General features: G+C 39.2%; 1 protein-coding gene across 1 annotated transcript in view; it reads left to right on the forward strand.

Annotated features, from left to right (window-relative positions):
• Window positions 1–1077: 1077 nt before the first annotated feature.
• Window positions 1078–27363, forward strand: part of atp9a (ATPase phospholipid transporting 9A) — a 68303-nt gene continuing 42017 nt past the window's right edge. Inside the window, exons 1-12 of the mRNA XM_085782935.1 lie at window positions 1078–1400; window positions 4188–4332; window positions 9466–9579; window positions 9812–9920; window positions 11184–11242; window positions 12946–12997; window positions 14268–14362; window positions 17277–17357; window positions 19123–19198; window positions 19455–19531; window positions 23374–23534; window positions 25120–25262. Of these exons, the coding sequence (XP_085639061.1) occupies window positions 1333–1400; window positions 4188–4332; window positions 9466–9579; window positions 9812–9920; window positions 11184–11242; window positions 12946–12997; window positions 14268–14362; window positions 17277–17357; window positions 19123–19198; window positions 19455–19531; window positions 23374–23534; window positions 25120–25262 (1180 nt within the window). The 5' untranslated portion in view covers window positions 1078–1332. The remainder of the gene's footprint in view (window positions 1401–4187; window positions 4333–9465; window positions 9580–9811; window positions 9921–11183; window positions 11243–12945; window positions 12998–14267; window positions 14363–17276; window positions 17358–19122; window positions 19199–19454; window positions 19532–23373; window positions 23535–25119; window positions 25263–27363) is intronic.

Raw genomic sequence — 27363 nt, forward strand, 5'->3', positions numbered from 1 at the left:
CCTTTCTTTTATCTAAGCCTGTTTATTTGATTCATTTGTAATAATTTATCAAGTTTTATCGTCAATCACAACGAAACAAACCCTGTCCACTCTGCTCATTTTTTTAATATTGCATGACAAAAATAACATTGTACATAATATGTAAGTTTTGTATGTTTTTGCACTACTCACATGTCTCCAGGTTTTCATTCCACCATTTAGGTTGTATTCACCCATTTATTTATGTCTAACATTTCCATTTTTTTCCTACAAACTGCACACCTTAGGCTACACCTGTACACTTTTCATCATTTATGCAATGATGTGTACAGGAGTAAGATGTGAAGTTTGTACACAACAATGGAAATGTTGGACATAAATGAATAAATAAAAATTGTAAACTGTGTAAATGCAGCCTAAATAATGGAATTAAGAAACCTGGAGATGTGTGAATAGGTGCAAAAACATACCAAACTAACATATTATTGTTGGTTCTGTAACTTTAATATCTTACCAAGAATATTTGTCTTATTTCTAGTCAAAATGTCATTTCTAGTCAAAACAAATCTCATTATACTTAAAATAAGACTCATCACATTAAAAAGTAGCTTGTTTCTAGACAGTTTTTACTTCTTTCAAGCATATTTTCACTTGAAATAAGTAGAAAAATCTGATAGTGGAGCAAGTTTTTCTTCCTTATTACAAGCACAAAAAACTTTCACTGGCAGATTTATTTATTTATCTTATGTGTAGGGACTACAGATGGAAATTAGCTGGGAGCTAAATCTGGTGCAACCATCTTTTCATTTTTTTAAAATGATTAATGTAATTGCACATTGTCCCGTATTAAACGAATAAACTAAAACTAGATTTTTCTACTTATTTCAAGTGAATATTTGTTTGAAAAAAGAGAAAACTATCTAAAAACAAGTAGATGAGTCTTATTTTAAGTCGAAAGAGATTCATTATTAGACATTTTGACAAGAAAAAGGACTTATAATATTCTTGGAAAGATTTTTAGTTCTTGCAGTAGCCTACTTGCTCAATAATAAATAAATAAATAACACAGTGTTGTCACATCCTGGTATAGCGTCAGACTATGTAGGTCAGTGAGGTGTGTTTGCTGCTGCAGGCTGAGCCGCGGACTTTTGGACCGGCTGGGAGTGACTGACTGACGGACTGTGACTGTGACCTACTGACTGACGGACTGTCTGACAGCAGCTGCAGAAACCGGAAGCCTCCGCCCCATCACAGCCGCCTCACAGCCGCCGTACAGCGCTCCTCCGCCCCGCTGCGACCGAAGAGCGGACTGCCTGGTGCCTGGCTGCCTGGGCCTCGGCCTGCCGCGGGAATATGACCGACAACATCCCTCTGCAGCCGGTCAGACGGCCGAAGAGAACCGACAGTAAAAACAGAAATGGGTAAGAAAGAAAATAAGGAGGAAGGAGCGATGTTTGTACCAGAGGAGGAGGAGGAGGAGGAGGAGGAGGACGGTGACTAGCAAAGCGGTGGAGGGGTTTAACGTTTATGGGGTGGAGAAATAGCGGTTAGCAGAGAGAGGGGAAGAGAAAAGCATGCAAAACAAAAAAGAAAAAACACACAACGTTTAGCTACGTTTGTATCCCCGTAATAATAACAAAAAAGGAGCTAGTAGTAGCGCTAGCAGCAGGTATGAGACATCCTTGTTCCGGGGTGCAGCAGCCGGAGCAAGTGCATCTCACGCCCATGATGTCAATATTTGCTCGGTTAGGAGGACCAGAGAGACAAGAGAGAAACCACAAACCAGGCAGGAATGATAGATAATAGGCCCAGAATCTGAAATATTACACCCGAATTAAACGCAGGCTCAATGCTAGTCTGTACTGTTGTTTTGCATGGACATTAAAAAGGGGAAAGGCCTCATAGTAGCCTATGTGATGGTGATGATGGAGCTGAAAGCTGAAAGCCATCCAACATCCAACTGTGACCAGGCTGGTGATGTCACCTCCTGTAATAAATAAACACCCAGAGCAAACACCCAGCTGCTATAGGAGACATGAGCTGTAACAATGGAGGAAGGACTAGGTGTGTTTCTTTATAGACAGCTGTAGATGAAGCAGAATATGAATGAATGAACATGCACAATCTCAAAGGAATTTTAAATCGAAAGCAACTGAACTGATGAAGCCTCTTGGATGAGAGGTGAAACGTCTTCCTAGACAAATAACCAAGTCCAGTTGCTTTTGATTTAAAATTCCTTTGAGATACTATGACCTGGACAAGTGAGAATAGCCTGCAGGCCCAACATGCACAATATGTAGGTGTATGAGGGCATGGACTGAATTCTGCTTATTCATGTTCAGTCAGTTGGATGAACAGCTGCTGATCTGACATGTCAGGGTGGATCATAACAAAACAGAAGATTAGATTTTAATTTTATATAGCCTAGATATAATGTTATTTTCTATAATATGAGCTTGTAGTAGTAAGAATAGAAAGGGCCCAGGGATGGATCCTTTAGGAACACCATATTATTTTTGTAAATATAACAGAAGAATGAATGATTTTCACTTCTCTTTGCAGGTTTTATATGAACAAAAGTAGAATATGATGTGTTTTCAAGCAAATTTCCATCAGTAATAGTAATAAATAGTAATGTTGGGACTTTATTCCCACACTGTACAGCCTACCCATGACACAATACATATGTTTAGTGATGGGGCCATTCAATAATATTCTTCTATGTTTAATATATCATGAAATTCTACCAACAGATATTTGCTTGGACACACGTTATTTCAGGTTGTACCAACATTTTGGACAAAATAAGACATCTGAATGTGTCGTTTTAGTTTTGGGGAATCTTAAATGGTCACTTTAAGTTTTACTTTTATTTATTTTGTAGAAATAAAACACAGATTAGTGCAGTGATGTGTCACTATGTCATAGTCTTAAATACTTGATCACCTGAGCTCTTAAGCAGATTGTAGCAGACATTTTTACTTGCGTAGGTGTTACTAATAACATTATAGATGGCTGGCACAGTGAGGCAGCATGGAGCCTTGAAACTCAAAGATGCTGAATGGACTCGAGTCATTATCGTTTATGCTTTTCCTGTCTGTTTAAAGAGAAAAACCCTCCTGTCATTAGTTCTATTAGTACTATACTGCTCAGCTCAGTCTTTGAGGGACTGCTACAGCAAGAACTCAAAATCTTCTTGTCAAAATGTCTCATTTCTAGTCAAAACTAATCTCTTTCCACTCACCTAAAAATTAACTTGTTTTTAGATAATTTTCACTTGAAATAAGTAGAAAAATCTGCCAGTGAAAGCAAAACTTGCTCCACTATCAGATTTTTCTACTTATTTTAAATGAAAATATGCTTGAAAGAAGTAAAAAGTGTCTAAAAACAAGCTACTTTTTATGTGATGAGTCTTCTTTTAAGTATAATGAGATTTGTTTTGACTAGAAATGACATTTTGAGTAGAAATAAGACAAATATTCTTGGTAAGATTTTGCGTTTTTGCAGTGTGGGTGGGTTCCACAAACAGGAAGGTGAGGATTAGCTTACTCATGATGAGCCGAGGCCAGAAGTGGTTTTACAGTGACTGAGCTCCGTCTAATGTAGAGCTGGGTTTGACCTCATGCATCCTCTGCAGCGTTTCTCACACAGTAAACTAATAAATTAACTTCAGTCCAACTGTGAGGAGTGAATATAGTATAGTATTGCCTATTTACTGCTCTCTCTCTGGATTAAACCACTTTGCCTGCAGCTGATAGAAGCTGAATATTTGTCAAGTCTGTATTTTGTTGTTCAGTCATGAGTTTTATAACCTACATCGGTCTGTTGTTAATAACAACCAGGTCGCCGGGCTCTCGGTTGATTGATAGGAAGTGTTTTGTTTTGGTGGAGTGAAGGGAGTGGCCGTTCCTTTTCCAGACGGAGTTAAAAATTTATTCCATGCTTCATGCTCTTTCTCTCTCGACTCCACGGTCGTGGATCCGTGGATCTTGGCCTCTAATGTCTAATGTCGGGGTTTTGTAGCCACAGTAAGCAACTCATTAACAAAGAGACGTGAGAGGAAATTCATTAAAGACGGACGGTGCTCCTTTCTCTCACAGCTACAGGATGTGTTTTAGATTGAAATAATCTCATTAAATCCACAAAATGATAAATTATTAACATAATAATGAATGTTTTTTTTAACCGTGTGTGTGTGTGCGTGCCAGGTGCTGCCCGTGGTCGCGGTGCTGTGGGATGGGCGACTTCCGCCCCCGCACCGTGTGGCTGGGCCACCCGGAGAAGAGGGAGCAGAGGTATCCCCGGAACGTCATCAATAACCAGAAGTACAACTTCTTCACCTTCCTGCCGGCGGTGAGTGTCAGCCAAGGGTCACTCCTCCTCCTCCTCCTCCTCCTCTCTTAAAGGGATAGTTCACCCAAAATTGAAATTTCACTCATTATCTCTACTCAACCCTCATGTCAACTAAGGGCTGGGAGAAGTTCCAGAGTCCTCCGTGGCTTCTCTGAGTTACAGCGGGGCTCTGTGCAGCACTGCATGTCCATATGACGGTTGAGAACGGATACCACTTTTCTTCGTAACAAAAAGACACACTAAAAAACATCCAAATACCTCCATACTCGTCTGTAATGTCCCTCCTGTACTGAAGCCCCAACATGAGAAATTGTTCCGAAAAAAATGAAATAAGTCTATATTTTAAGCTTGTTTGTAGTGGAAGCTCCCAGTGTCTCAGTTCACTGCTCTTCCTGTGTCAGTGCAAATCTCACATGATTTGCACTGACCGGCGGAACAATTTCTCATGTCGGGGCTTCAATACAAGAGGGACATTACATACGAGCAGTATGGAGGTATTTGGATGTTTTTTGGTGTGTCTTTTTGGACGAAGAAAAGTGAGCACCATTCACAACCATTATATGGACAAATACTGCTGCGCGCACCCCCCCGTAACTCAGAGAAGCCACGGAGGACTGAGCCTGGTTCACTGTCATCTTGTTGGACGTCTTTTCATGGATTCATAATACACATAGTGGCAAGACAAACTAGGCCTATGTGAACCTTTGGAATTTGTTGGTTTTCTGCATTAATTGGTCATTTAATGTGATCTGATCTACATCTCAGTCACAAGTCTAAACAAACACAATGTGCTGAACCTAACACCACACAAACAATTAGTATAATATTTCATGTCTTTATTGAATATATCTATTAAACATTCACAGTGCAGGTGGAAAAAGTAAGTGAACCCTTGGATTTAAAGCAGAAGTAAGCGATCCGGTGGTTTTGGCTAACTTCCTGTCAGCCGATGGAGTTATCAGTCCCCGCCCTCGTCCCTATGTCACCACATTCACGCGCATCCCTTGGCTGCACACACAGAGAGGACCGCCCCTTTATGCCGTTCTCTCTCCTCATTGGATAAAGGTTGTAGGATACAAGGAAAGTTTTCTCCTCGGCTCAGAGCAGAGCAGAGTGACTGACAGACCCGTGTTTCAGACCAAACACTCTATATAAGTGATTGCTGTCGGAAGATACAACTATTTAAGACTTATATTAACACAAATATTCCGCTTACTTCTGCTTTAACGCGACTACCGAAACCATGGAAACGTAAACATAAAATTCAATTGGAAGAGCAAAACCGTCTTACGTTTTTGACGTTTGGAAAAAGGTGGATAAGAAGTTGACAGCAGCAGGATCAAAGGTCATCTGGTCAGATTTGGGATAATGGATTGGATCAAATCTTGAAAACTAATAACAGATTCTGTGATTCTGTCAGTCTGTGGTTGGTAGGATCGGGTAAACTCCAGATCCAGATTACAACTTTTGAACAACTGGGCCCAACGGTGACTCAGTTATCAAAATCATCACTGATGAACTCCTGTTTCTCATTTGATCAACTAATCGTTTCAGATCTCTGTTGCTTTCAACACGTCTTCAGTTTAATCTAAGAATAAATACCACAGTCGTGTTTGATCAAGTGACGATACATTTGCATGGCCCATGGACGCCTACGCACACACACACACACACACACACACACACACTGATATGACTGATGCTGCAGGGCGTTTTCTGACAGATCCAGTTTGCAGTCGTAGTAATGTACTGATGAGGTTTGTACTTTGTTCTGTTTGCATTGCACCGTCATAAGCAGAAGGAGAACATTTGTTTATATTTGAATAATTCAGTGTCTCATGTTCAGATGAAGATCTTCAGACAGAATCAGGAGAAGTAACAACAACAACAACAACAACACAACCTCACCTCCTCATTGTGACTCGTAGAGGAGTACGACAAATGACAGACGTGACATTGGTGGCAGTTACTGAGTTGTGTCTTTATTCCCCGTCTGATTTACATGTGTATTTGTTTTCCAGACAATCAGTTGTCTCAAGATCTTATTTTCTGTGTATGAAGGCGGACATCGAGAGGAGCTCAAATTTGTTTGGAAAGCAAAAGACAAGAGCAAAGCCTCTTTGCATTGCAAATTGTGTTGCTTATTATTTACTTTGCCTCGTGTCAAGAGGACATATTGTCATCTTTATGTTTTTACGTGACGTTATGTTGCGTGCATGACGACTTGTTTCTTCTGAGCCGCTCTGCTCCAGGCAGCAGCATCTGCAAAACAACAACAACAATGTGAAGACACAAGGTTTCCCCTCGGCCGTAACTTTGCACATCGGCGTTAATGAAAATGAGCAAAGTTGTAGTATGTGTGTTAAATTTAACGTATGATGCCAGATGCTGTGTGTGTTTGTATGTTGTCCCATAGGGAAAAGATTTGTAAGGCAAAACTAAGTGGTAGAATATTTCTTATCCCCCTTTTTTTAACATATATTTATTGGTTTTTGTATTCATACAACAATATCCAACAACTTAGCATATGGCAGTAATGAAAATAATAATGAAAACTTTATTAATACTGAAAAGGTAGAAAATAAATAAATAAAATGTCCGTAATAAAAATAAATGATTAAAACGATAAATTAAACCAACAGATTAGTCAACAAATTACTGAGCAATAAATAATAAAATATATAAATAAGAATAATAACAAAATAATAATAATCAATTAATATTAAAGCAGAAGTAAGCGGAATATTTGTGTTAATATAAGTCTTAAATAGTTCTATCTTCCGACAGCAATCACTTTTAGGGCGCACTCACACTAGGGCCAGTTGTTCCGTACTGTGCTGAAGCCCGAATGCCCCCCCTCCCCTGTCCCCCGCTGGCCCGCACTCACACTACCTCGAACCCAAGCGTGCTCAAGCACGGTTGCCTCCGACACATACGTCATCACGTTGATATACCAACACGGCGGGTGCGCTCTGACTGCAGAAAGAACGGCGCTTTGACCGGTTGTCATGGTTATCTTGAGCCGAGGAGAAAACTTTCCTTGTATCCTACAACCTTTATCCAATGAGGAGAGAGAACGGCATAAAGGGGCGGTCCTCTCTGTGTGTGCAGCCAAGGGATGCGCGTGAATGTGGTGACGTAGGGACGAGGGCGGGGACTGCTAACTCCATCTGCTGACAAGAAGTTAGCCAAAACCACCGGATCGCTTACTTCTGCTTTAATAATAATATTCTTAATGTAGGTTACATCGTACACTCCCAACATCTTTATCCCCCTTTTTTTTTTTTTTTTTTAAAAATACGTCTGTTGTTAATAGTTAAATAGTTGTTAGTAATCATATCCAGTTTCGAGTTTAGTTAGTTTATTGTCATTGCATGAGAGCATTATGCAACAACATTTCATTTGGCAGTTTCCTGTAGCAGCAAATTAATTAAAAAGGTAAAAATATAAAGTGCATCAAGGGTCAATAAATAGTTAAATATCAGCAGTATTGAAACATGAAATACATAATCATATGACTTTTGCATGCAGAAAGCTCCTATTTGTCCAGTTTTTAATTCATTCATATGGTTTCTTTTTTGATTTACTGATTGAACTGCCACTAAAGATTATTTTGATAACTAATTTGCACATACTTTTGTAACTTTATACATTGAAAACAGCCTTCAAACATCCACAGTGTAGCTGGAAACAACATGTGAATCCCTCGGTTAACGACGTGACTGAGTCCAGTCGGTGGAACCAGTCTGGATGTGTGGGTGTCTGTTGAGCTGCTTTTATTCCAGAGAAATATCGTCTGCAGCTGGAAGTGTTTCACTTCACATATTTATCAGTTCACAGTCGATCAAACCGTCTATAAATGGAGATGATTTATTTCCGTGGGCGTCCGGCTAAAGATGAGTAACAGCTCCAGTCTTAAAGCAAACAGCTCTGTTCATCATCAGTCTGTCGTGTGCAGCTCATGGAGCCGCGTGTCCTGACATAGACATCAGTGCATAATATCAACCTAAAATACACAGCGGCATCATGCAAAAGCCCCCCCCCCCCCCCCCTCAGTTTAAAATGTCTGATAAAGTGAACAGTTCATCAAGTGGAAGATGAAATAATCTCCAAAAGACATAAAGTTAAACACGAAACACTCTTTTTTCAATATTCAATATTTTTTAGTTTTCTACAGTTTCAGACTGAAAAAGGGAAACAAAGCAGCAGCCTGCAAAAGAATGGGAAACCCAGGAGACTTGAGCTCTCAGATAACTGAGATAACAGAGATTTACTATTTACACACTGGGATAGTTTACAAAGGGGGGTAAAAACTGTCCCTGAAGGCAACGCGCATCAGCGGTTTTGCCTGAATTTCCCTCTAAAACAACTCTGTCTGGTAACGTTGTGTTATTATCTCATAGCGTGATGAATGTGCAGGTCACAACTTGTCCACCAGAGCGTTGTGGAGTTGTTGGATTGTGTATTTGATGAGTTTGATGAGGGAAACCAAGAAATCCCATGAGCCTCCGTAGCGTAGCTCTGAGCAGCTCGCGGCTCTGCTCCGCCGTTCTAAAAATAGCTTGCACCGACAATTAAAGGTAACGAACCTACTGCTATGACTATAGGGATTATGGCAATGGGCCAATTTGCCAAAATGTTGAACTATCCCTTTAAATACATTCAGTTTGTCTGCACTTGTGATTTAGATGAAGATCAGATCATGTTTTATTTATCATCGGGGTCTTGGTGTTGAACATATGTTTTATTTATTTATTTAGTTCTTTCAAACTGTTATTTCCCAGCAACGGGATCAATAAAGTATCTATCTATCTATCTATCTATCTATCTATCTATCTATCTATCTATCTATCTATCTATCTATCTATCTATCTATCTATCTATCTATCTATCTATCTATCTATCTATCTATCTATCTATCTATCTATCTATCTATCTATCTAGTCTTTTCTCTGGACACTGAGCGATCGTCTTCACATGTAGACCAACTACACATCCGTCTGCTCAGTCCTGCTTTAAAATAATAATAATAATGTGCAGCAGTAAATGTCATGTGTATAATAACCAGACACACAGCTCACAGATACTTCACCTCTGTGCTTATTGTTAGTTTGTTTTCTGTTGTGTTGACAGGTGCTGTTCAATCAGTTCAAGTACTTCTTCAACCTGTACTTCCTGCTGCTGGCCTGCTCACAGTTTGTCAAGGAGCTTCGTCTCGGTGCTCTCTACACCTACTGGGTTCCTCTGGTATGTGACCTTTTTATTTATTTATTTACAGCTGCTTTTTTTTGTTTTTGTATTTTTTTTAACCATCCCGGCCCCAATCAGTTGTACTTTCCACGCTCACAGTGCATTGTTGTTTATTGTTTGGGTGTTTTCCCCTCATAAAACAGTTTGTAGTTTAGCAGAAACATGCTTTTTTTCTTTTTCTTTTTTCTTGTTTTGTTTGTTTAACTGCTGCTTTGTCGCTCGTCTCCAGGGCCTCGTTCTGATTATCACCATCATGAGGGAGGCGGTGGAGGAGATCCGATGCTACCTCCGAGACAAAGAGGTGAACTCTCAGATCTACAGCAAGCTCTCAACAAGAGGTGAGGAAGCAAAGCAACCAACGACTCGTTGTGTGAGATTTGTGTGTTTATATTATATGATCCGATGATGCTTATTTATTCCTCAGCATCAGCATCTATTAACTGTAGGAGGTTAGTCCCTATTAAAGCTTATTGGGGCTGGGGGAAATGGTGGGTAATTCAAAGCAGGGATGTAAAAGTGTACATAAGAGGCCTTGGTATAAAGTGCTACCAGCAATAAAAAGCAGGAGACCTCTTGTGGTTTCCATCACTCTGTGCCTTTGATGTGGCAGCTTGTTTTACCCATAAACACACGGAGATCTGCTTGCCTCCATGATAGCAGTGCAGTCCACCGTGCAAACTGTATGCTGCACAAGTCAAAGCCTCTCTCCTCCTCATGCATGTTTTAATTTATTTATTTCTGCAAATGAGAGCTGTTCGGTGTCGATCTGTGTTTTGCTATTATCAAACTTTATTGCAGCAGCAGCAGCAGCAGCAGCAGCAGCGGTGGTGGTGGTAGTGGTAGTGGTAGTAAGAGCTGCTGTGAAGCCCTAATGCACAGCAATATTAATGTGCTTTAATGTCTTACATATGCAAAGCCCAGAGGTCAGGAGCGAGGGCAGAGGTCAGTGATCTCTTCCAAACAATTTTGCCCGTTCATTCCGACTGGAATGAGAGAAAAGGCTCAACTCCCCCTGCATTCTTTCAGATCTGCACAAAAAAAAACGACTTTTTCCTAAATTCACTGAGCCGTGAGCGGTGAGGCGTCGCCCGACAGCAACTTTTCACCAACACAAGACATTTATAGTTAAGAAAATACCCCCAAAAACATGCTGTAAAATATATTTGACTGAAGGTTTGTGCATAGCTTTGAACAATACGTTTCTGTGTTGGAGTGAAACATCCATATTTAATCGATTATTCAAAACATGTTTAAGGAAAGAGAGGAGAGATGAGCTGAGAGGGAAACAACCAAGTATAAATAAATACTACATTAAAAAGCTTGCCTCAAACAAAGCAATGGTTTAAAAAGAAATTAAAACATAGTATGATAGGAAGCTATAAACAGGACGGATCATTCGGGATTTGACTGCAACTTTAATGCTGTTTATTTATTTTATTTCGGCTTCATCTGTTGATTATAAGATTTCTGCAAAGGTTTAACTGAAACGAAGAACAGCTTCAGCCTGCACCTTTTCAATTTATTTATGAATTAAGTTTGAATTAATGAATGAATGCATTATTGATTGTTGATTGATGCCTGACTGTAACTTTAAACTTCAGGCACCGTGAAGGTTAAAAGCAGCGGCATTCAAGTGGGAGATCTCATCATCGTGGAGAAGGTTTGTTGGAGATTGTTTCATCCACATCTGTGAATAGTTTATGTGTATGTGTGTGTGTGTGTGTGTGTGTGTGTGTGTGTTTTTTTTAAGACTGTCAAGTTACCGTTTATATGAGAGCGAGTAATGAGGGGGCTGTTAATCTTCTGTGCTCCGGTGGCGACTGAGGTGAAAGGAGTTAGTAAAGATTTTGTAATCTTGTGATCAATGTTGAGCTTCAGCCTGTCAAACCCAATGCACACGCAGCAGACATGAGCCTGAAACGCCTTTAATTAGATCCTCGACACAAATTCAATTAAGTACTATTTATTGATGAAGTTCTTTTTATATATATTTTTCTTTTTTTTTATAGTTTTGTAGTTTTTTTTTAAGTTGTTGGGAGCTGCAGAGGAATCTGTGCAGCCTCTGTCTCTCCTCTGTGGTCTTTGCACATGAAACATGAGAAGCGAGTCCTGTCTTCAGTTTCCAACCGAGGGCTTCTCTGTGAATCACTCATTTCAACGCAGCTGAAGGGAAAGGTCACACATGTTGTTCTACACATTTCACTAATATGACTGAGTGACTCAGAGTTATGTGGGCGACAAATCAGAGAGACACTTAAAGCACAAGTGAAACCAGTAGCTGACAAAGGAAAAAAAAAAAAAAGCTTTGGATTTTTTTCCTTTTTTTTCTTTTTTTTTTTGTAATTAACCTGCATCTAAAGAGCCATAATGCATCTTTATTAGATGGATCGACCACTTAACAATAATCCATGCTGCAGCTCAGGGACTTAGCCGCAGGAACAGGTCAGGCAGAGTGTAAAAGCTGGTCAGGGTCCTGCTCAGGCCACCGCAGGATGATTTGTGCTGCAGGGGATTATTATTTTTGAGTTACTGGCTGCTGCACTGCAAAAACTCAAACATCTCACCAAGAATATTTGTCTTATTTCTGGTCAAAATGTCATTTCTAGTCAAAACAAATCTCATTATACTTGAAATAAGACTCATCACATTAAAAAGTAGCTTGTTTTTAGACACTTTTTACTTCTTTCAAGCATATTTTCACTTGAAATAAGTAGAAAAATCTGATAGTGGAGCAAGTTTTTCTACGTATTCTACTTATTTCAAGTGAATATTTGTTTGAAACCAAATGATCAAATGAACTTTATTTGTCCCGAAAGGGAAATTTGTCTTGGGCAAGTGGTGTCGCTTTGTACTTGCAATATATACATACACTACAGTAGTAACAATGGCACACATATCCAGGAAAGAAAAGAGGAAAAAAGAAAGTGCGGAGAGTGCAATAAATAGTTTAAAATACTTATAATACAAGTTCAAATAAAAACATACTAATACTAAAAACTAAAAAAGAACAAGGGATGTTGATTAAAGCTAGCAGGTGAACAGGCAAACCGGATGTAATAGATATGATTGACTGAAACAAGTGAAAATTATCTAAAAACAAGTTAATTTTTAGATGATGAGTCTTATTTTAAGTGGAAAGAGATTAGTTTTGACGAGAAATTAGACATTTTGACAAGAACTAAGACAAATATTCTGGGAAAGATTTTGAGTTTTTGCAGTGTGGTAATGTGGCACATGAAAAGCAAAGAAAAAAAAAAAGAAAAAACACCAAAACCTCTGAGAGCAGGAAGAAGACTTGTGCAGAGGATGAGGAGCTGATGTTGAATTGATGTTTTTCTTTCTTTTTCTTTCTCTCTCCTGTAGAACCAGCGTGTTCCTGCTGACATGATCTTTTTAAGGACCTCTGAAAGAAATGGTAAACATCTGCTGTTGGTCATTCATCCAGATCTCCACTACAGACTGTTTGGGGGTGGGAGGGGGGGGGGGTGACTTGTTTAAAAAAGGCGCTGAGGTGCAGGGATTAGCCCTGAGCCGGGACAGGAAGCCCTACAATGTCTAAATTGTAATTGGGTCCAGTACTAAACGATCAGTCCTTCATGTACCGGCTGAGATTAGACAAAACATGGCCTCTCTTTTAATCTTCTTGGCCTATGAGACTGATTTTGTCTTTCAAATGAGAAGATAATGAAAAGGAAATGCTCGTCTCACGCAGAAATCAAATGCAAAGAGAGAAAAGCAGGCGGGAGGAGGAGGCTGCTGCACTCATCTGAATAATCAAATATTAGATTAGAAGGAGAAGATTTGTTCGCGAACGCCGGCAACAACAACTGGGTGAATTGCGATGCAATTGTTAATTTGCAAATATACAAAATACACACAAATCCATTCAAAATAAGCACCTCAAAAAGAAAAAAAATGTATTTCCACCACCGCAGCTCCAGAAAAACAAAATGCGAGAGCGTCTTCAGAGAAACTCGATGCATGTTTTTGTTGCGTCTTCCTGTTGGCGGGGGAAGAAGAAAAACAACAGCTTTGTTTTACTGGAAATAGTCTCTGGTTATCTCTCTTTTCCATGTGGAGGCCATTAGGTCAATTATGAAGAGCCTAGGCCAGGGAGGGGGGGCAGGATGACGCATGCAGCGGGGGGATGGGCTCCACTTCTGATCCCTGAAGTAATGAGCAGCTCAGAAGTTTGTAGTTTTTTTTTTTTTGATCAAGATTTTATTTCATTACTCAAAAATTAGGAAAAATATATGTGATGTGAATAATACAGGGCACAAGAGAGTGTAATAGAGAGACAATGGACAATACTCACAAAATAGAGAAGAAAAAAAAGGTAACAGCACCAGAGCAGATGCACACAGAAAATAAGATAACTTTAACGTACAATTATATTATAAAGGAGAAAAAAAAGAATAAAATAGACGGATGAATGACAAAATAAGTAAAGATGATAATAAGAAGGTAACTTTAACTTATAATTATTCTGTGAGAGAAAAGATAAAAGAATAGGATAAATGGATAAATGACAAAAAATAAATAAAGAATAATAACAATCCATCATCAGGAGTGAGGAGGACTGATTGTGTTGTAACCGGCAGCCTGTTGTGGCCCTCTAGGGGTAAAGTTGTGTTTCCATCTGGCCTCGGGATCAGTATCAGCTCTTGTCCTTCCTTTTTTTCCAGGCTCATGCTTCCTGCGGACTGACCAGCTGGACGGAGAGACGGACTGGAAACTACGCCTCCCGGTGGCCTGCACGCAGAGGCTGCCCACCGCCGCCGTGAGTCAGACAACAGCAGCAACACAGAGACAGAGGGAGAGGGAAGATGCACACTGCAAAAACTCAAAACTCTTACCAAAAATATTTGTCTTATTTCTAGTCAAAACAAATCTCATTCTACTTAAAATAAGACTCATTACATTAAAAAGTAGCTTGTTTTTAGACACTTTTTACTTCTTTCAAGCAGATTTGCACTTAAGTAGAAAAGTAGAAAAATCTGAGCAAGTTTTTTTTTCTTATTACAAGCACAAAAAAAATCTGCTTTCACTGGCAGATTTTTCTACTTATTTCAAGTGAAAATGTGTTTGAAACAAGTGAAAATGATCTAAAAACAAGATCATGTTTAGGTGATGAGTCTTATTTTAAGTGGAAAGAGATTAGTTTTGACTAGAAATGAGACATTTTGACAAGAAATAAGACAAATATTCTTGGAAAGATTTTGAGTTTTTGTGGTGCAGCAGGAAATTAAATGTTGCAGCGCTGCCTTCAGGACGTTTCTGTGCAACAATAAAAACTTAGGAATTCAGCAGTAATTGCACATCTTAAGACGTTGTGGAGTAGTGAGTTAACCAGAGTGAAGGACAGCCTGGTCATCATATATAAAGGTCAAAGCTTGAGCATTAAAGCCCCAGTGTGTAACTTATTTGGCTTTTTATTAGCAAAAATCAAATCTGTCTTTCATAAATACGTATTTCACTGAAGTGGAATCACAGCCGCATACAAATGAAAGCTTTCTCGTACCTTAGAATGAGTTGTTACAAGTTGTTACAAATACATAAGTGGGCGACGTGCCGAACCGAGGCGGCCATGTTGCATCGCCTTTTTTTTTTTTTACGTTGAGTGGCAGCGTGACCGTAGGTAACCACGGAAACTCAGCGGAGCTGTGGGCTCGGCCTGTTAAAACTGTCACCACTGTGTAGTGTGAGGAAGGACGGAGGCACTGGTGTTGCATTCAGGTGCAGTCAGGCAGACGGCCATCGGCAAACCAACCGGATGTCATTTTACTCCACCAGAGAAAGACGGTAAAACAATACCACATCACCATGACAACATATTGTCAGGCCTGTATTGTTTTGCCTCATGCTGGTGGACCACTTGTTTACATAGACGCTTGTTTATCCTGTTACATGCAGCGTCTGTTGTCTGTCTGACATCTGCCCGATTTCACGTGAATGCAACATCAAGAATACGTTCAGATATGCAACTGCACCGCTAGATGGGGGGAATTCCTACACATTATACCTTTAAATATTAAAAACCAATATTTTAGACTCAGTTTGTCTGTTTTAGTGCAGAAAAATACAGTCTTACACTGAAACCCAGAACACTTATAGAGAGGTGAGCAGAATTCATTTGCAGGAATCCACCAACAAAATGTTTTTCTTTCTTTTGCAAAAATTGAGTTTTTTGATTTTTAAATTAAATTATGAATCAACCAAAGCTGAATTAGAGCTGAAATGACCATTGTTCATCAACAAATACATTAAATGGCGGCTGGTTTGACAATCAAGTCACTTTTTATAAACTAAAAAGTACCAAACGTGTGAATATCAGCAGGTCGTCTTGGTCTTCTGTGGCAGGAAACTGAATGTTGCTGCAGTGTGAACTGACTAAACAATATCTAATAATAATAATAATAATAATAATAATAATAATTATAGGTGCTGCACAGCAATGGGTCGGGTCCGGGCTATTTTTTGGCAAATTTAGGCAAATTCTGAGCAACAAACAGGAGAATAGGAAGACAGGACAGTTGTCTATGGCACTGAGCTAAGTGGCAGCTCAACAGTGGCTTCACAAATTGAGTAAGCCATTCACTGTCGTGCAGGCAGATTTGACACCACTGTAAAAAGAGGTAAAATTCTGATATATATTTGTTAAACATCTGCTGTGACTCTAAAATTTTGTACATTTGTTTCACAAAGACCATCTGGTGTTTTAGTCAACTCCCTGGTTGGCTCTTGAACCCACATCCTCTGACACCAAGATCCAGCTCCTAACTCACTGAGCTAATTGTCTGGAAGTGAGACATGATGTGTGTCTTCTCAAATAGACTCAGGGAGTCAGTGTCCGGGCAGCTGTTGTAGAGGCAGATTTCAAAAATGGTCAAAATGTCACAAATTCTAATATCTAAACAAAAATCTGATAATACATAAATTCTATCTTGACAGCATGGAAATGTTGGTGATTTGTTTTGAAGTTGTAATGAGTTTAAGTGGACAAAAGTCCAGTATCTGGGCTACATTGTGGTGAAGTTTCAAAACTGTAGCATCTACCGTTGGTTTGGTAGGAATTTTTACCGTTTTAAAATTTAAACGCTTATTGTGGCCCCCCTAGGAGGGAGGGGCACATGTCCTTGGAGTTGAGTAAATCTGGCATGGGGTTGGACGTTTCTGTAGAGTTTGGTGAGTTTTCGCCCATGGGAAGTAGGATTTCCTCGGAAGAAGAAGAAAGAAGAAAGAAGAACAAAAAGAAAGATAGTCGAAAGATAGAAGAAAGAAAAGAAAGAAAGAAAGAAAGATAGGCCAAACTCAGGCTTCGTTGCTCCTGTCATCTGCTCTCTTTGCCCCCGGGGGCAGGATGTTTTATTGACAGTAAACAATATGAGCCTTGTGGTTTCATATTTGTCAAACAAGTCCATGAATATTTATTTTCTAAATGTCTTGAACGGTTAGTCCTAAAAGTTCTGTAAAATGCAAAACCAGCGAGCAAACACAAAGTCCCATGAACGTTAAATGAATCTGGTGTTTGTGTGTGTGAGGAGGAAAGGACGTTTCTATCTGACAGTTACATCGTTTTTCTGTTTTTTTTTAGCAAGTTGGAGGGAAAAGCTGCGCTTGTCTTCCTCTTCTTCCTCTTCCTCTTCTGTCATTTCTAACTAACCGTGTGTCTCTCTCTCTCTGTTGTCTTCTAGGATCTTCTCCAGATCAGATCCTACGTCTACGCAGAGGAGCCAAATATTGATATCCATAACTTTATTGGAACATTTACCAGGGTGAGTGTTTTACGTTGGTGAGCTGCTGCTGCTGCTGCTGCTGCTGCTGCTGCTGAAGAACCATAAACCACTTCACACTGATTTAATCTGACTGGTAAACATGTCTGTATACGCCCAAGTCATTCACTGATGACAGCTGTAATATTAGGTCCAAACTCATTTCTAACTTTTTATAAACACAGTCTCAACACAGAGAGTCCACGCTCTAATAAACAGTGAATTCATATTTATTATAGATTATTAATCAAGACTTCAGCAGCAAAATGAGTTGCAGAATCCATCAGTGATGCAGCATGTGAATATTTTCCTAATATTAACTGTGTTTTATATGAGTGTCAAAGACAAATTTCTGCTACGCTTTGGGGCAGACAATAAAGAATCTATCTATCTATCTAAAATTCTAATATTTTCCGTCACCAGGAGTGTTAGGGCCACATTGAGAAAAAATGTTTTCACCGACTTCGAGAATAAAGTCCTAATATTACGAGAAAAAAGTCATAATATCACAAGAATAAAGTCCTAATATCACAAGAATAAAGTCCTAATATTGTAACCTGTTGTTTTAGAGGAGGAAAGGTGTTAAAATGAGGCCGTGGAGCGTTTTGTGACGTTGTACTTCAGTATCGGTTTCACCAACAAGGAGATACTTCATCTTGTGGCTCATCAGCACCACTTTGTCATCGGTATCAGAACTTTGAAAAGAATATGCAAGAAAAAGCATCCATTGTGTGTTGCACTCTGGCCTGTTTTGTTTAGACGTTACTTTACTGGTACAATAACAACTCTTTCCCGTAAATGTACATCATCTTCTCATAAAATTGCCACTTTATTTTCGTAAAATTATGACTTTATTCTCGAAGTGGCCCTAATACTCCGGTATTCTCTCCCACATCTTTAGTGATTGTTTTTATTGTCTTCACTTTTATTGTTTAGGTTTATTGAAAGTGGCCGATCTAATAGAACTTCAGACCTTAAGAATAATGTATAAAGCAAAGAACAGATCGTTACCAGAACATTTAGATAGATATACTAGCTGGGAAATTACAGAACTTTACAGAACTTGTTCAAGCTGGAGGAAGAGGATAAAACAGACTGAAGCTTGATTTTAAACACACATTTGCACGGCTAAGCTGAAAACAAATGTGTATTTGTATCTGTTGCAGGTGTAAAACTAAGGGGTTCACAAAGCAAGGAACTGAAAAGTATATCTCAGTTTAAGAAAATATTTAAAAAAGACAAAACATGTGCCTACAAAAAAGAAGAATGAGAAAGAGAAAAAGAAGGGAAAAGAAGAGTAGATATAGACATATAGTCATATTTAATTGCTTGAAATATATATGTATAATATTGGTGTTGATACTAAGCCAATGCAATTATAACTATAGAAAGGAGCAGGTACTATAAGTTTTTCTTCATCCTGCTCCTTTTCATTTATGGTGACTATGTGTACATCATGTAAATATGGTTAATAGGTTAATGTGCAACCGTGTGAAGTACATCTCTATATAGTATATCTTTATGTTGTTTTCCCACTGTTATTTATGTTGCTGGCACTAAATAATATACATAATAATAATAGCATTAATCCACATCTGTGTCTGAGGGAATGAACATCATTGTTATGTCTTATGTGTTATTTTTGCCGCCTCTTTCTGTGTAGAAAACCTCTTATTTACCCAGTTTCTGTCTCCGCACCTCATTCTTACTCAACGCTCTCTCTCTCTCTCTCTCTGTGTATTTGCATGTTGCATGTGAACGGCTGCAGGAGGACGGAGACCCCCCCGTCAACGAAAGCCTCAGCATCGAAAACACCCTGTGGGCCAGCACCGTTGTCGCCTCTGGTAAATATGTGACTGACTGGGGATGAAGGGTTCAGAGCTGTTGAACAAACAAAACAGAATTGATAACGAGGTGTTGATTTATGCTCATTTCTAACTGTAACAATCGTTGAGAAAGTGAGGAGACCGGATCCAGACTGTGCAGTGGTTACACATCTTTATGGGAAACATCTTATTTTGACATGTTGCTCCTTTTGCTGTTGCCCTGAGGCTGATTTAAACCCCCCCCCCCCCCCCCTCTCTCTCTCTCTCTCTGCAGGCACCGTGGTGGGGGTTGTGATTTACACCGGCAAGGAGCTGCGCAGCGTCATGAACACCTCCAACCCCCGGCACAAGGTACAGTAGTGTGAACCAGAGACCGGCGCTGCTTGCTCAGTTAGTTCTCACAAAGACGCTTCTATACATGTGGAGAAGTAAAGTCTTCCTAACAATTTCTCAATTTTTTTTTTTTTTAATTAAAGGGATAGTTCACCCAAAATTCAAATTGCATTACTCATTATCTCCTCCCCCTCATGTGGACTAAGAGCTGGGAGAAGTTTCAGAGTCCTCCGTGGCTTCTCTGAGTTACAGGGGGTCTCGGCGTAGCAGTGCATGTCCATATGACGGTTGCAAATGGATACCAACTGTCTTCGTAACAAAAAGACACACCAAAAAACATCCAAATACCTCCATGCTGCTCGTATGTAATGTCCGTCTTGTATTGACAAGACTCAATTTCAATTTTGGGTGAACTATCCCTTTAATTAATTCATCGATTTTTACTTTGATTGACATATTGTATAGGGGTGGGAATCTTTTACTTTCTCACGATTCAATTCGATTCAGATTTTTTGGGGCTACGATTCGATCCAAAATGGATTTTTGATTCAAAACGATTTGATTCCTAATGATTTCTGCTTCAGTCTGTCGGTGTGCAAAGGATCCTCATGATCTACCGCAGTCTGCTTTGCAAGACAGAATGACTAAAGTGTCTTTTTCACATTTATTGAGTTTTAAACATTTATCCATGCTTAGATGGAATTGTTGAAACTGTTGCATAAAAGCAATATCACATATTGCTTAAGTAACAAAATTAAAAGTGCCTCTTTATTTAAAAAAAATTGTGCAGTTAAACATGCTGCCTTTTAAATTCTAAGGAATTTTGGGGCATTTTATATCGATTCTAAATTGTATTAAATGAGAATTGCGATTCTTATGTGAATTGATTTTTTGGCACACCCCAAATATTGTACACAGATATGATCTACACATCTCCATACATTTATACTGTTTTCCCTTTGACAGCTGCACATAATATGTATACATATATTCAAGTATTGTGTAAGGAAATGGCATAAAAACATGATATACAGTATATATAATAATAAATGGGTTTTTCCTCAGTAGATGTGAGGGTCTAAGGGCAGAGGATGTTGTTGTGATGCTGTGTTTGTAGATATGGGCTATACAAATAAAATTGCTTTGCCTTGCCTTGCAGATATTAAAAATAATAACAATAGTACATTTTTTAAATAATCCATGTACTCCCAGAAAAAAAGAGAAACAGACCAGAAACAAAGTCAAGCATATTTTCACTTGAAATAAGTAGAAAAATCTGATAGTGGAGCAAGTTTTTCTTTCTTATTACAAGCGCAAAAAAATTGCTTTCACTGGCAGATTTTTCTACTTATTTCAAGCAAAAATTTGTTTGAAACAAATGAATATTATCTAAAAAAAACATGTTAATTTTTAGGTGATGAGTCTTATTTTAAGTGGAAAGAGATTAGTTTTGACTAGAAATGAGACATTTTGACAAGAAATAAGACAAATATTCTTGGAAAGATTTAGAGTTTTTGCAGTGCAGTTGAGCATCTAAGCCCAAAAAGAAGTTCATCCCGGTTAAAAGTGAAGCCAGTTCCAAATAGGGTTTCTGCAGGTCATTAACCCTTGGATGCATGAGCTACCAATACCTACACTCTTCCATGAGTGGGGTCAAAAATGACCCCAATTAGAATCAATGCGTTTTTGCAATAAATGTCTTTAATTTTGGTTAAAGATGATGATTTTCATTATATTTTGGTCAACAAAAGAGTGATTTCATTTTTGACATGTTCATTTATCACTTTTTATTCACATTTGATCACAAAACAATCAATCAGGTATCAAAAATGTCAAAATCCATTGTTTGTGTGTCCGTCTATCTGTTTGACTATGGAGGATAAACAAAGAGCATTGAGTAGGTCCGGGGACCATAACACTGTCCATGCATATGTAAACACACAAACATCTTCTCTCTTCTCTCTGTGTGCAACAGGATCATTTGTCGGGCAAGGTCCTCGGGAATCCTAGCTGGCCTCCTATAACAGCCATGATACTTTAGATGAGAAAACATAAAAAGGACAATGTTTGAATGGCACATAAAACTACTGTATAAATTAATACGTAGCTATGTAAGTAAATGTCTGTGCATTTATATAAATATGTAAAATATAATATGTAATATTTATGTAAATACACAGACATGCATGCGCACACGCACGTGCACACACCACATCACATCAATAATCAATAATCGTATAACGGGTTAGCTTTTATTACAGGGAAGTTATAGATATATTACAAGTCTCAATCTCTACACAACAAATGCAGTAATGTTAGCTACCTTATACTAGCTAACATCAAAGTACTAACATTACTTTACAGTTAAGCTAAATAGTGCCTACTTTGTAACAACAACTACTTTGTAAGAAGTACAAAGTAGGCTAATTTGATGACAATAATACGACGTAATACTATCACAGAAAAGTCATGGATGTGGAAAATAAGTTCATAAATGAAGATAATACTTACATGTATGTTGCTGCGTAAAAATGACCTCCTGGGTGGTGAGACTACTGACATCAGATGTGTAAGTGGGACAGTAAATGTACACTGACAGTCAGTGTTGATAAGAATCAAAGGTTCCTTGGAAATTCCATAGGAAATGCTTGGGGTCATTTTTGACCCCACTTATGGAAGAGTGGGGTAGTGATACAAAAACTGCAATTTCTTAAAGTTAATGAAATATTTTTTTAAAATACAAATGGCCTCATGTCACAAACATGTTTTATGAGGAATACCTGGAATATGAAATTATAATTACTTTTAATTTCAAAGATTTTGAAGAATAACAAGCCATGGGGTCATTTTTGACCCCACTTATGCATCTAAGGGTTAAAAAGCATTAAAAGTCATTAAAGCTACGCAAGCTTAACAGTTTTGGAGTGAGTCAAAGTATTTTAGAAACGGTGTATAAGAGCCTGGTGGAAAGTATCTTATCATTTAATATGATCATGTGGTACGGAAACCTGAACATTAACAAACTGCATCCCATGTACAGCGAGTTTGAGCTTTTGCCTTCGGGGAAGCGGTATAGACTACCGATGGCAAGGAAGAACCTATATAAAAAGTCCTTTGTCCCAGAAGCTGTCAGTGCAATAAATAAGATCAGAATGCGGTAGCTAGGTAGCATACCCTACTCCTGTGTTGTGAGACATGTCTATGGTGGTGAAACCAAAGAGGAATTTCCACTCTGTGGATAATAAAGTTTTCGTATTCGTATTCGTATTCGTATTCGTATTCGTATTCGTGTTAAATATATTTTTGCTAAAATTAAGGCCTTAAATGGCATTAAAGGGCATTAAAAAATTGATTAAAAAATTGATTGATTAATACAGTGAGATTTTGATATCAAAAGAGCAGAAAAATAGGGACGTGGGTGAAGAAATGGAGAATTTTCTAAATTAATATTTTTAGGTGGTGGCAGGATACTGTTGACTTTTTTTTTTTTAATCGCTTTTGACAAAAATCAGAATCGGCAGGTCAGGCTTTTTAAAAATCGGTGATCGGTGATCGGCCAGAAAATTGCAGTCGGTGCACCCCTATTGGTGTGATAAACATGCAGAACCAAGTAATTGGGTGCGTGTATGTGTATATAGGTAAGTGTATGTATGCACTCGTATAGTATTCGCAGTCACGGGCATTAAAAATGTTTGAAATGGCATTAAAAAGGGCCTTAAAAAGCATTAAATTATATTTGCTGGTACCTGCAGAAACCCTGAAATAAAGCCACTAGTTTCTGAATAAACCTTAACGCCAGACACACGCTGACGACCATATTGATGCATTAACTCCGTGTCTGCTGCTGCTGCTGCACACAGGTGGGTCTGTTTGACCTGGAGGTGAACTGTCTGACTAAGATCCTGTTCAGTGCTCTGGTGGTGGTGTCGCTGGTCATGGTGGCGCTGCAGCACTTCGCCGGACGCTGGTACCTCCAGATCTTCCGCTTCCTGCTGCTCTTCTCTCACATCGTGCCCATCAGGTAAAAGCTGTGTTCTAAATCATCCACTCAATCACTTACTCCCTATCCACTACATCATGTATATGTATATGATGTAGTGCACTACATGTACACGATGTAGGGAACGACGGGAGGAGAGTTCAGACACTAGACGGTAATTTTCTGGACGTGGTTGCGTCAGCTGATGCGCCAGGTGTTAGCCTACTGCTGTGACGGAAGCAGACGCGCCGAGAATCATGTAAACAAACCATGGATGTATGAAACAAACCGGACACATAAAAAATAAAATAAGAAAAAACGGACACTTGCGGGAACATTTTAGGATGTGACTCTGCATGGTTGTGTTTCTCGGACAATAAACTGTTGAAATATCGGAAGTTTGGTTTGGTCGACTACTGTTGTGTGTCCCGACCGTGAGCTGTAACGGCTCTGTGGCTATTAGCTTAGCTCGTCAGATCGTATTTACTACATATTCTACTACAGTTTCTTTATTAGATTGATTTAATGCTGCCTGTTAATGTTCGGATGCTGCTCGTCCAACCCCTGCTCCTTGGGCGAGGAGAACGGAGCGAAGGCAAATACGTCTGAGGAGTTTATTAGTAAATAACCTAAAGAAATCGTTGCTAACATGCTATTAGCTTGCTCTTCTTCTCTGGCAAAACACGACCGCATTGCATTGTGGGATACATACGGGAGTAGAAAGTAGTGTACACAAAGATATTCAATAAATGGAAAGATACTCCATGAGCGGCTGCTCCAATGATATGAAATGGTATACACTTCCTGTCTCTCTAAGTGGGCGTGGCCAACCGTCACCCCACCTCGTCTGTGAACGTGTGTGTGGATTTATACAATTTGTAGGTAGATGAAAGTGAGATATTTATATTTTCTTATGATAACATGAAATATTTACACTACTAACAGTAATATTTAGCATGACAAAAATAATTTAAATCATTTTCACGGGAGTTCGCGGCCGTTTGTCTGACGTTGCCTAGGAGATCTTTGCCAAATCTCGCGAGAGTGTGTCGTAGAGACAGAGACAGGTCTTGAACAAAGTGGATTTTCTCCTGATCTCTCCGTCTGAAAATTGCCATTTTCGTGTGAAACTGTTCAGAAGAGATGTGGCTTGTGAAAAATTTGTCCAAAATTTACTTCAGTGACTGTGGGGAGAAAGACTCGACCATAATCTGTGTTCACGTTCAATTTTCCCATTGGAGTCAATACACTCTATGCTGCCTCTGGTCTCCCTAAAGGGGCGTGGCCGTGCAGAAGGCCACGTGACATCATACAGGAAGCTGACTCCTCATGGAAGGTCTTGGTTTATAAACCGTCTTTGGTGTACATCGCTTGTTCACTCAATTTTGCGGTGCATTGTGGGTGTTTTGTCGTCCACTACATAGTGGATGAAATTAATTGCGGAGAATTCGAACAACACTACAAAATGGTAAACACTCTATATAGTTAGTGCACTGCATCTGTGATGGGGGAGATTTCGAACACAGCTAAAGATTCAGTCAAACAAAACAAAACAAACATCTGCAGTGTTGGATTTTCATCTACGATATGAAATGCTGATTTCCTTTTTTTTTTTTTTTTTAAACAGTTTGCGTGTGAATCTGGACATGGGAAAGATGGTTTTCAGTTGGATGATTAAGAAAGACTCCAAGATTCCTGGGACGGTGGTGAGGGCGAGCACCATACCGGAGCAGCTGGGACGCATCTCCTACCTGCTGACGGACAAAACAGGTGAGGAAAAGCACTAAGGTTGTTATAGTTTTAAAAATGTCATTAGTTTTTATTTTAATTTAGTTTTTCAGTTTACTTTTTAAAAAAATTCAGTTTCAGTGATGAATCAGTTTTAGTTGAGTTTTTATTTAGTCTGAGTCTTAGTTGTAGTTTTTCAGGTTTTAGATGAAGATGAACTTCCAGATATGTGGGATTTTTCCCTTTTAGTTGCATCCCATAATGTTCCCATCAGTCCTCATCAAGTTCCATTCACTCTCATCTACCTGTGGGTCGTACTCCAAGTCGTCCCATGTTGAGCTTTAGACATCTCTAAGAAAACTAAGCTGTGAATGATAATAATAACTTAAAAATAAGATTATGTCATCTGCAACTCAGTTATTAAAGGGATAGTTCAATGTTTTGGCAAATTGGCCCATTGCCATAATCCCTATAGTCATATCAGTACGTTCGTTACCTTTAATTGTCAGTGCAAGCTATTTTTAGAACGGCGGAGCAGAGCCGTGAGCTGCTCAGAGCTACGCTATGGAGGCTCATGGGATTTCTTGGTTTCCCTCATCAAACTCATCAAATACACAATCCAACAACTCCAAAACGCTTTCGTGGACAAGTTGTGACCTGCACATTCACCACGCTATGAGATAATAACAGAACGTTACCAGACAGAGTTGTTTTAGAGGGAAATGCAGAGACTGCTTGATGAAAAACTGTCCCTGAAGGCAACGCGCATCAGTGGTTTTGCATGAATTTCCCTCTAAAACAACTCTGTCTGGTAACGTTGTGTTATTATCTCATAGCGTGGTGAATGTGCAGGTCACAACTTGTCCACCAGAGCGTTTTGGAGTTGTTGGATTGTGTATTTGATGAGTTTGATGAGGGAAACCAAGAAATCCCATAATGAGCCTCCGTAGCGTAGCTCTGAGCAGCTCACGGCTCTGCTCCGCCGTTCTAAAAATAGCTTGCACCAACAATTAAAGGTAACGAACCTACTGCTATGACTATAGGGATTATGGCAATGGGCCAAAATGTTGAACTATCCCTTTAAGTTTTAGTTATTTTTGCATTGTTCATTGTAGTTTTTATTTAGTTTATTTAGTTTATCTAGTAGAAAAACTCCTGCACACTTTCTTCTCACTTGAAACTTTTTATTCAGCCGACGTTTCGGTCATTGACCATTTCTCAAGGCATAAGAAGGCACCAAAGTTTTCCACTGAAGATATTTCAATTTACTCATTTACTAATAATTTTTTCACTGCTAGTTTTAGTTTTAGTTTTAGTCTTAGTTAACTACAATAATCCTTAGCAGCACAGTTTTGAAGAAGGCCAGAAGTGGCAGCGCGGCCGCTGTGTGGTGCTAAAACGAGACGTTGTGGTGCTGAGGATTTACCAAGGAAGTCTCCAGTTGGACAGACTTAAGTCATTTCCTTCCCTGTGGGGTGGGGGGGGGGGGTTGGGGCTTTTCTTTCACTCTGTGGTGGGGTTTCTGCTCCCAGCGACCGACCTGCTACTTATTGGACCCTTAAATCATAAAAAAAAGCCTGAAGTCTCTCATCCATACACACCTTCAGAGCAACAACACCTCCACCAGTGCACTTCCTCCAGGCTGCGAGGTGTTGCACGTCAGATTTACTGCCCTCATGCCCAATAAAGTGATCCGCTGTTTCCCCCGTCCAGAGCGTGATAAGGCCGAGCAGGGAGAGAGGAGGGGGGGACGAGGGGGGGTTTGCAGGTCAGGCTAATGTACATGTGGGGCCCCTGAGCTCTTTTTGATATACTGGCGGAAAATGCTTTTAAAGCGAGTGCGAGGATACGGAGGTTTGTGTGTGTCGGGCTTCTGGTTTTCTTACCGGTTTATTTCCACTCACAATGTGTGACATGTAAACTCTGGTTTAAGGAGGTGATTAATGGCTGCAAATCCCAGGCAGCCCCGGTTTTTAGAGTCGGTTAGGTGGTTTTTAAAGTTAGGTGGTTTTTAAAATGATATGGGTGCGACACTACAGGCAAAAACACTGTTTTTTAATGCACTGATCAATTTTGAGATTTGGGGCTATTTTTCCTCCTTAACATGTATTCTTTCAGAAAAGTCAAAAGAAATGGTAGAAAA

The sequence above is a fragment of the Trachurus japonicus genome, chromosome 7 (assembly GCF_045865225.1).
Source record: "Trachurus japonicus isolate A0001 chromosome 7, Traja_1.0".
NCBI lineage: Eukaryota > Metazoa > Chordata > Actinopteri > Carangiformes > Carangidae > Trachurus > Trachurus japonicus.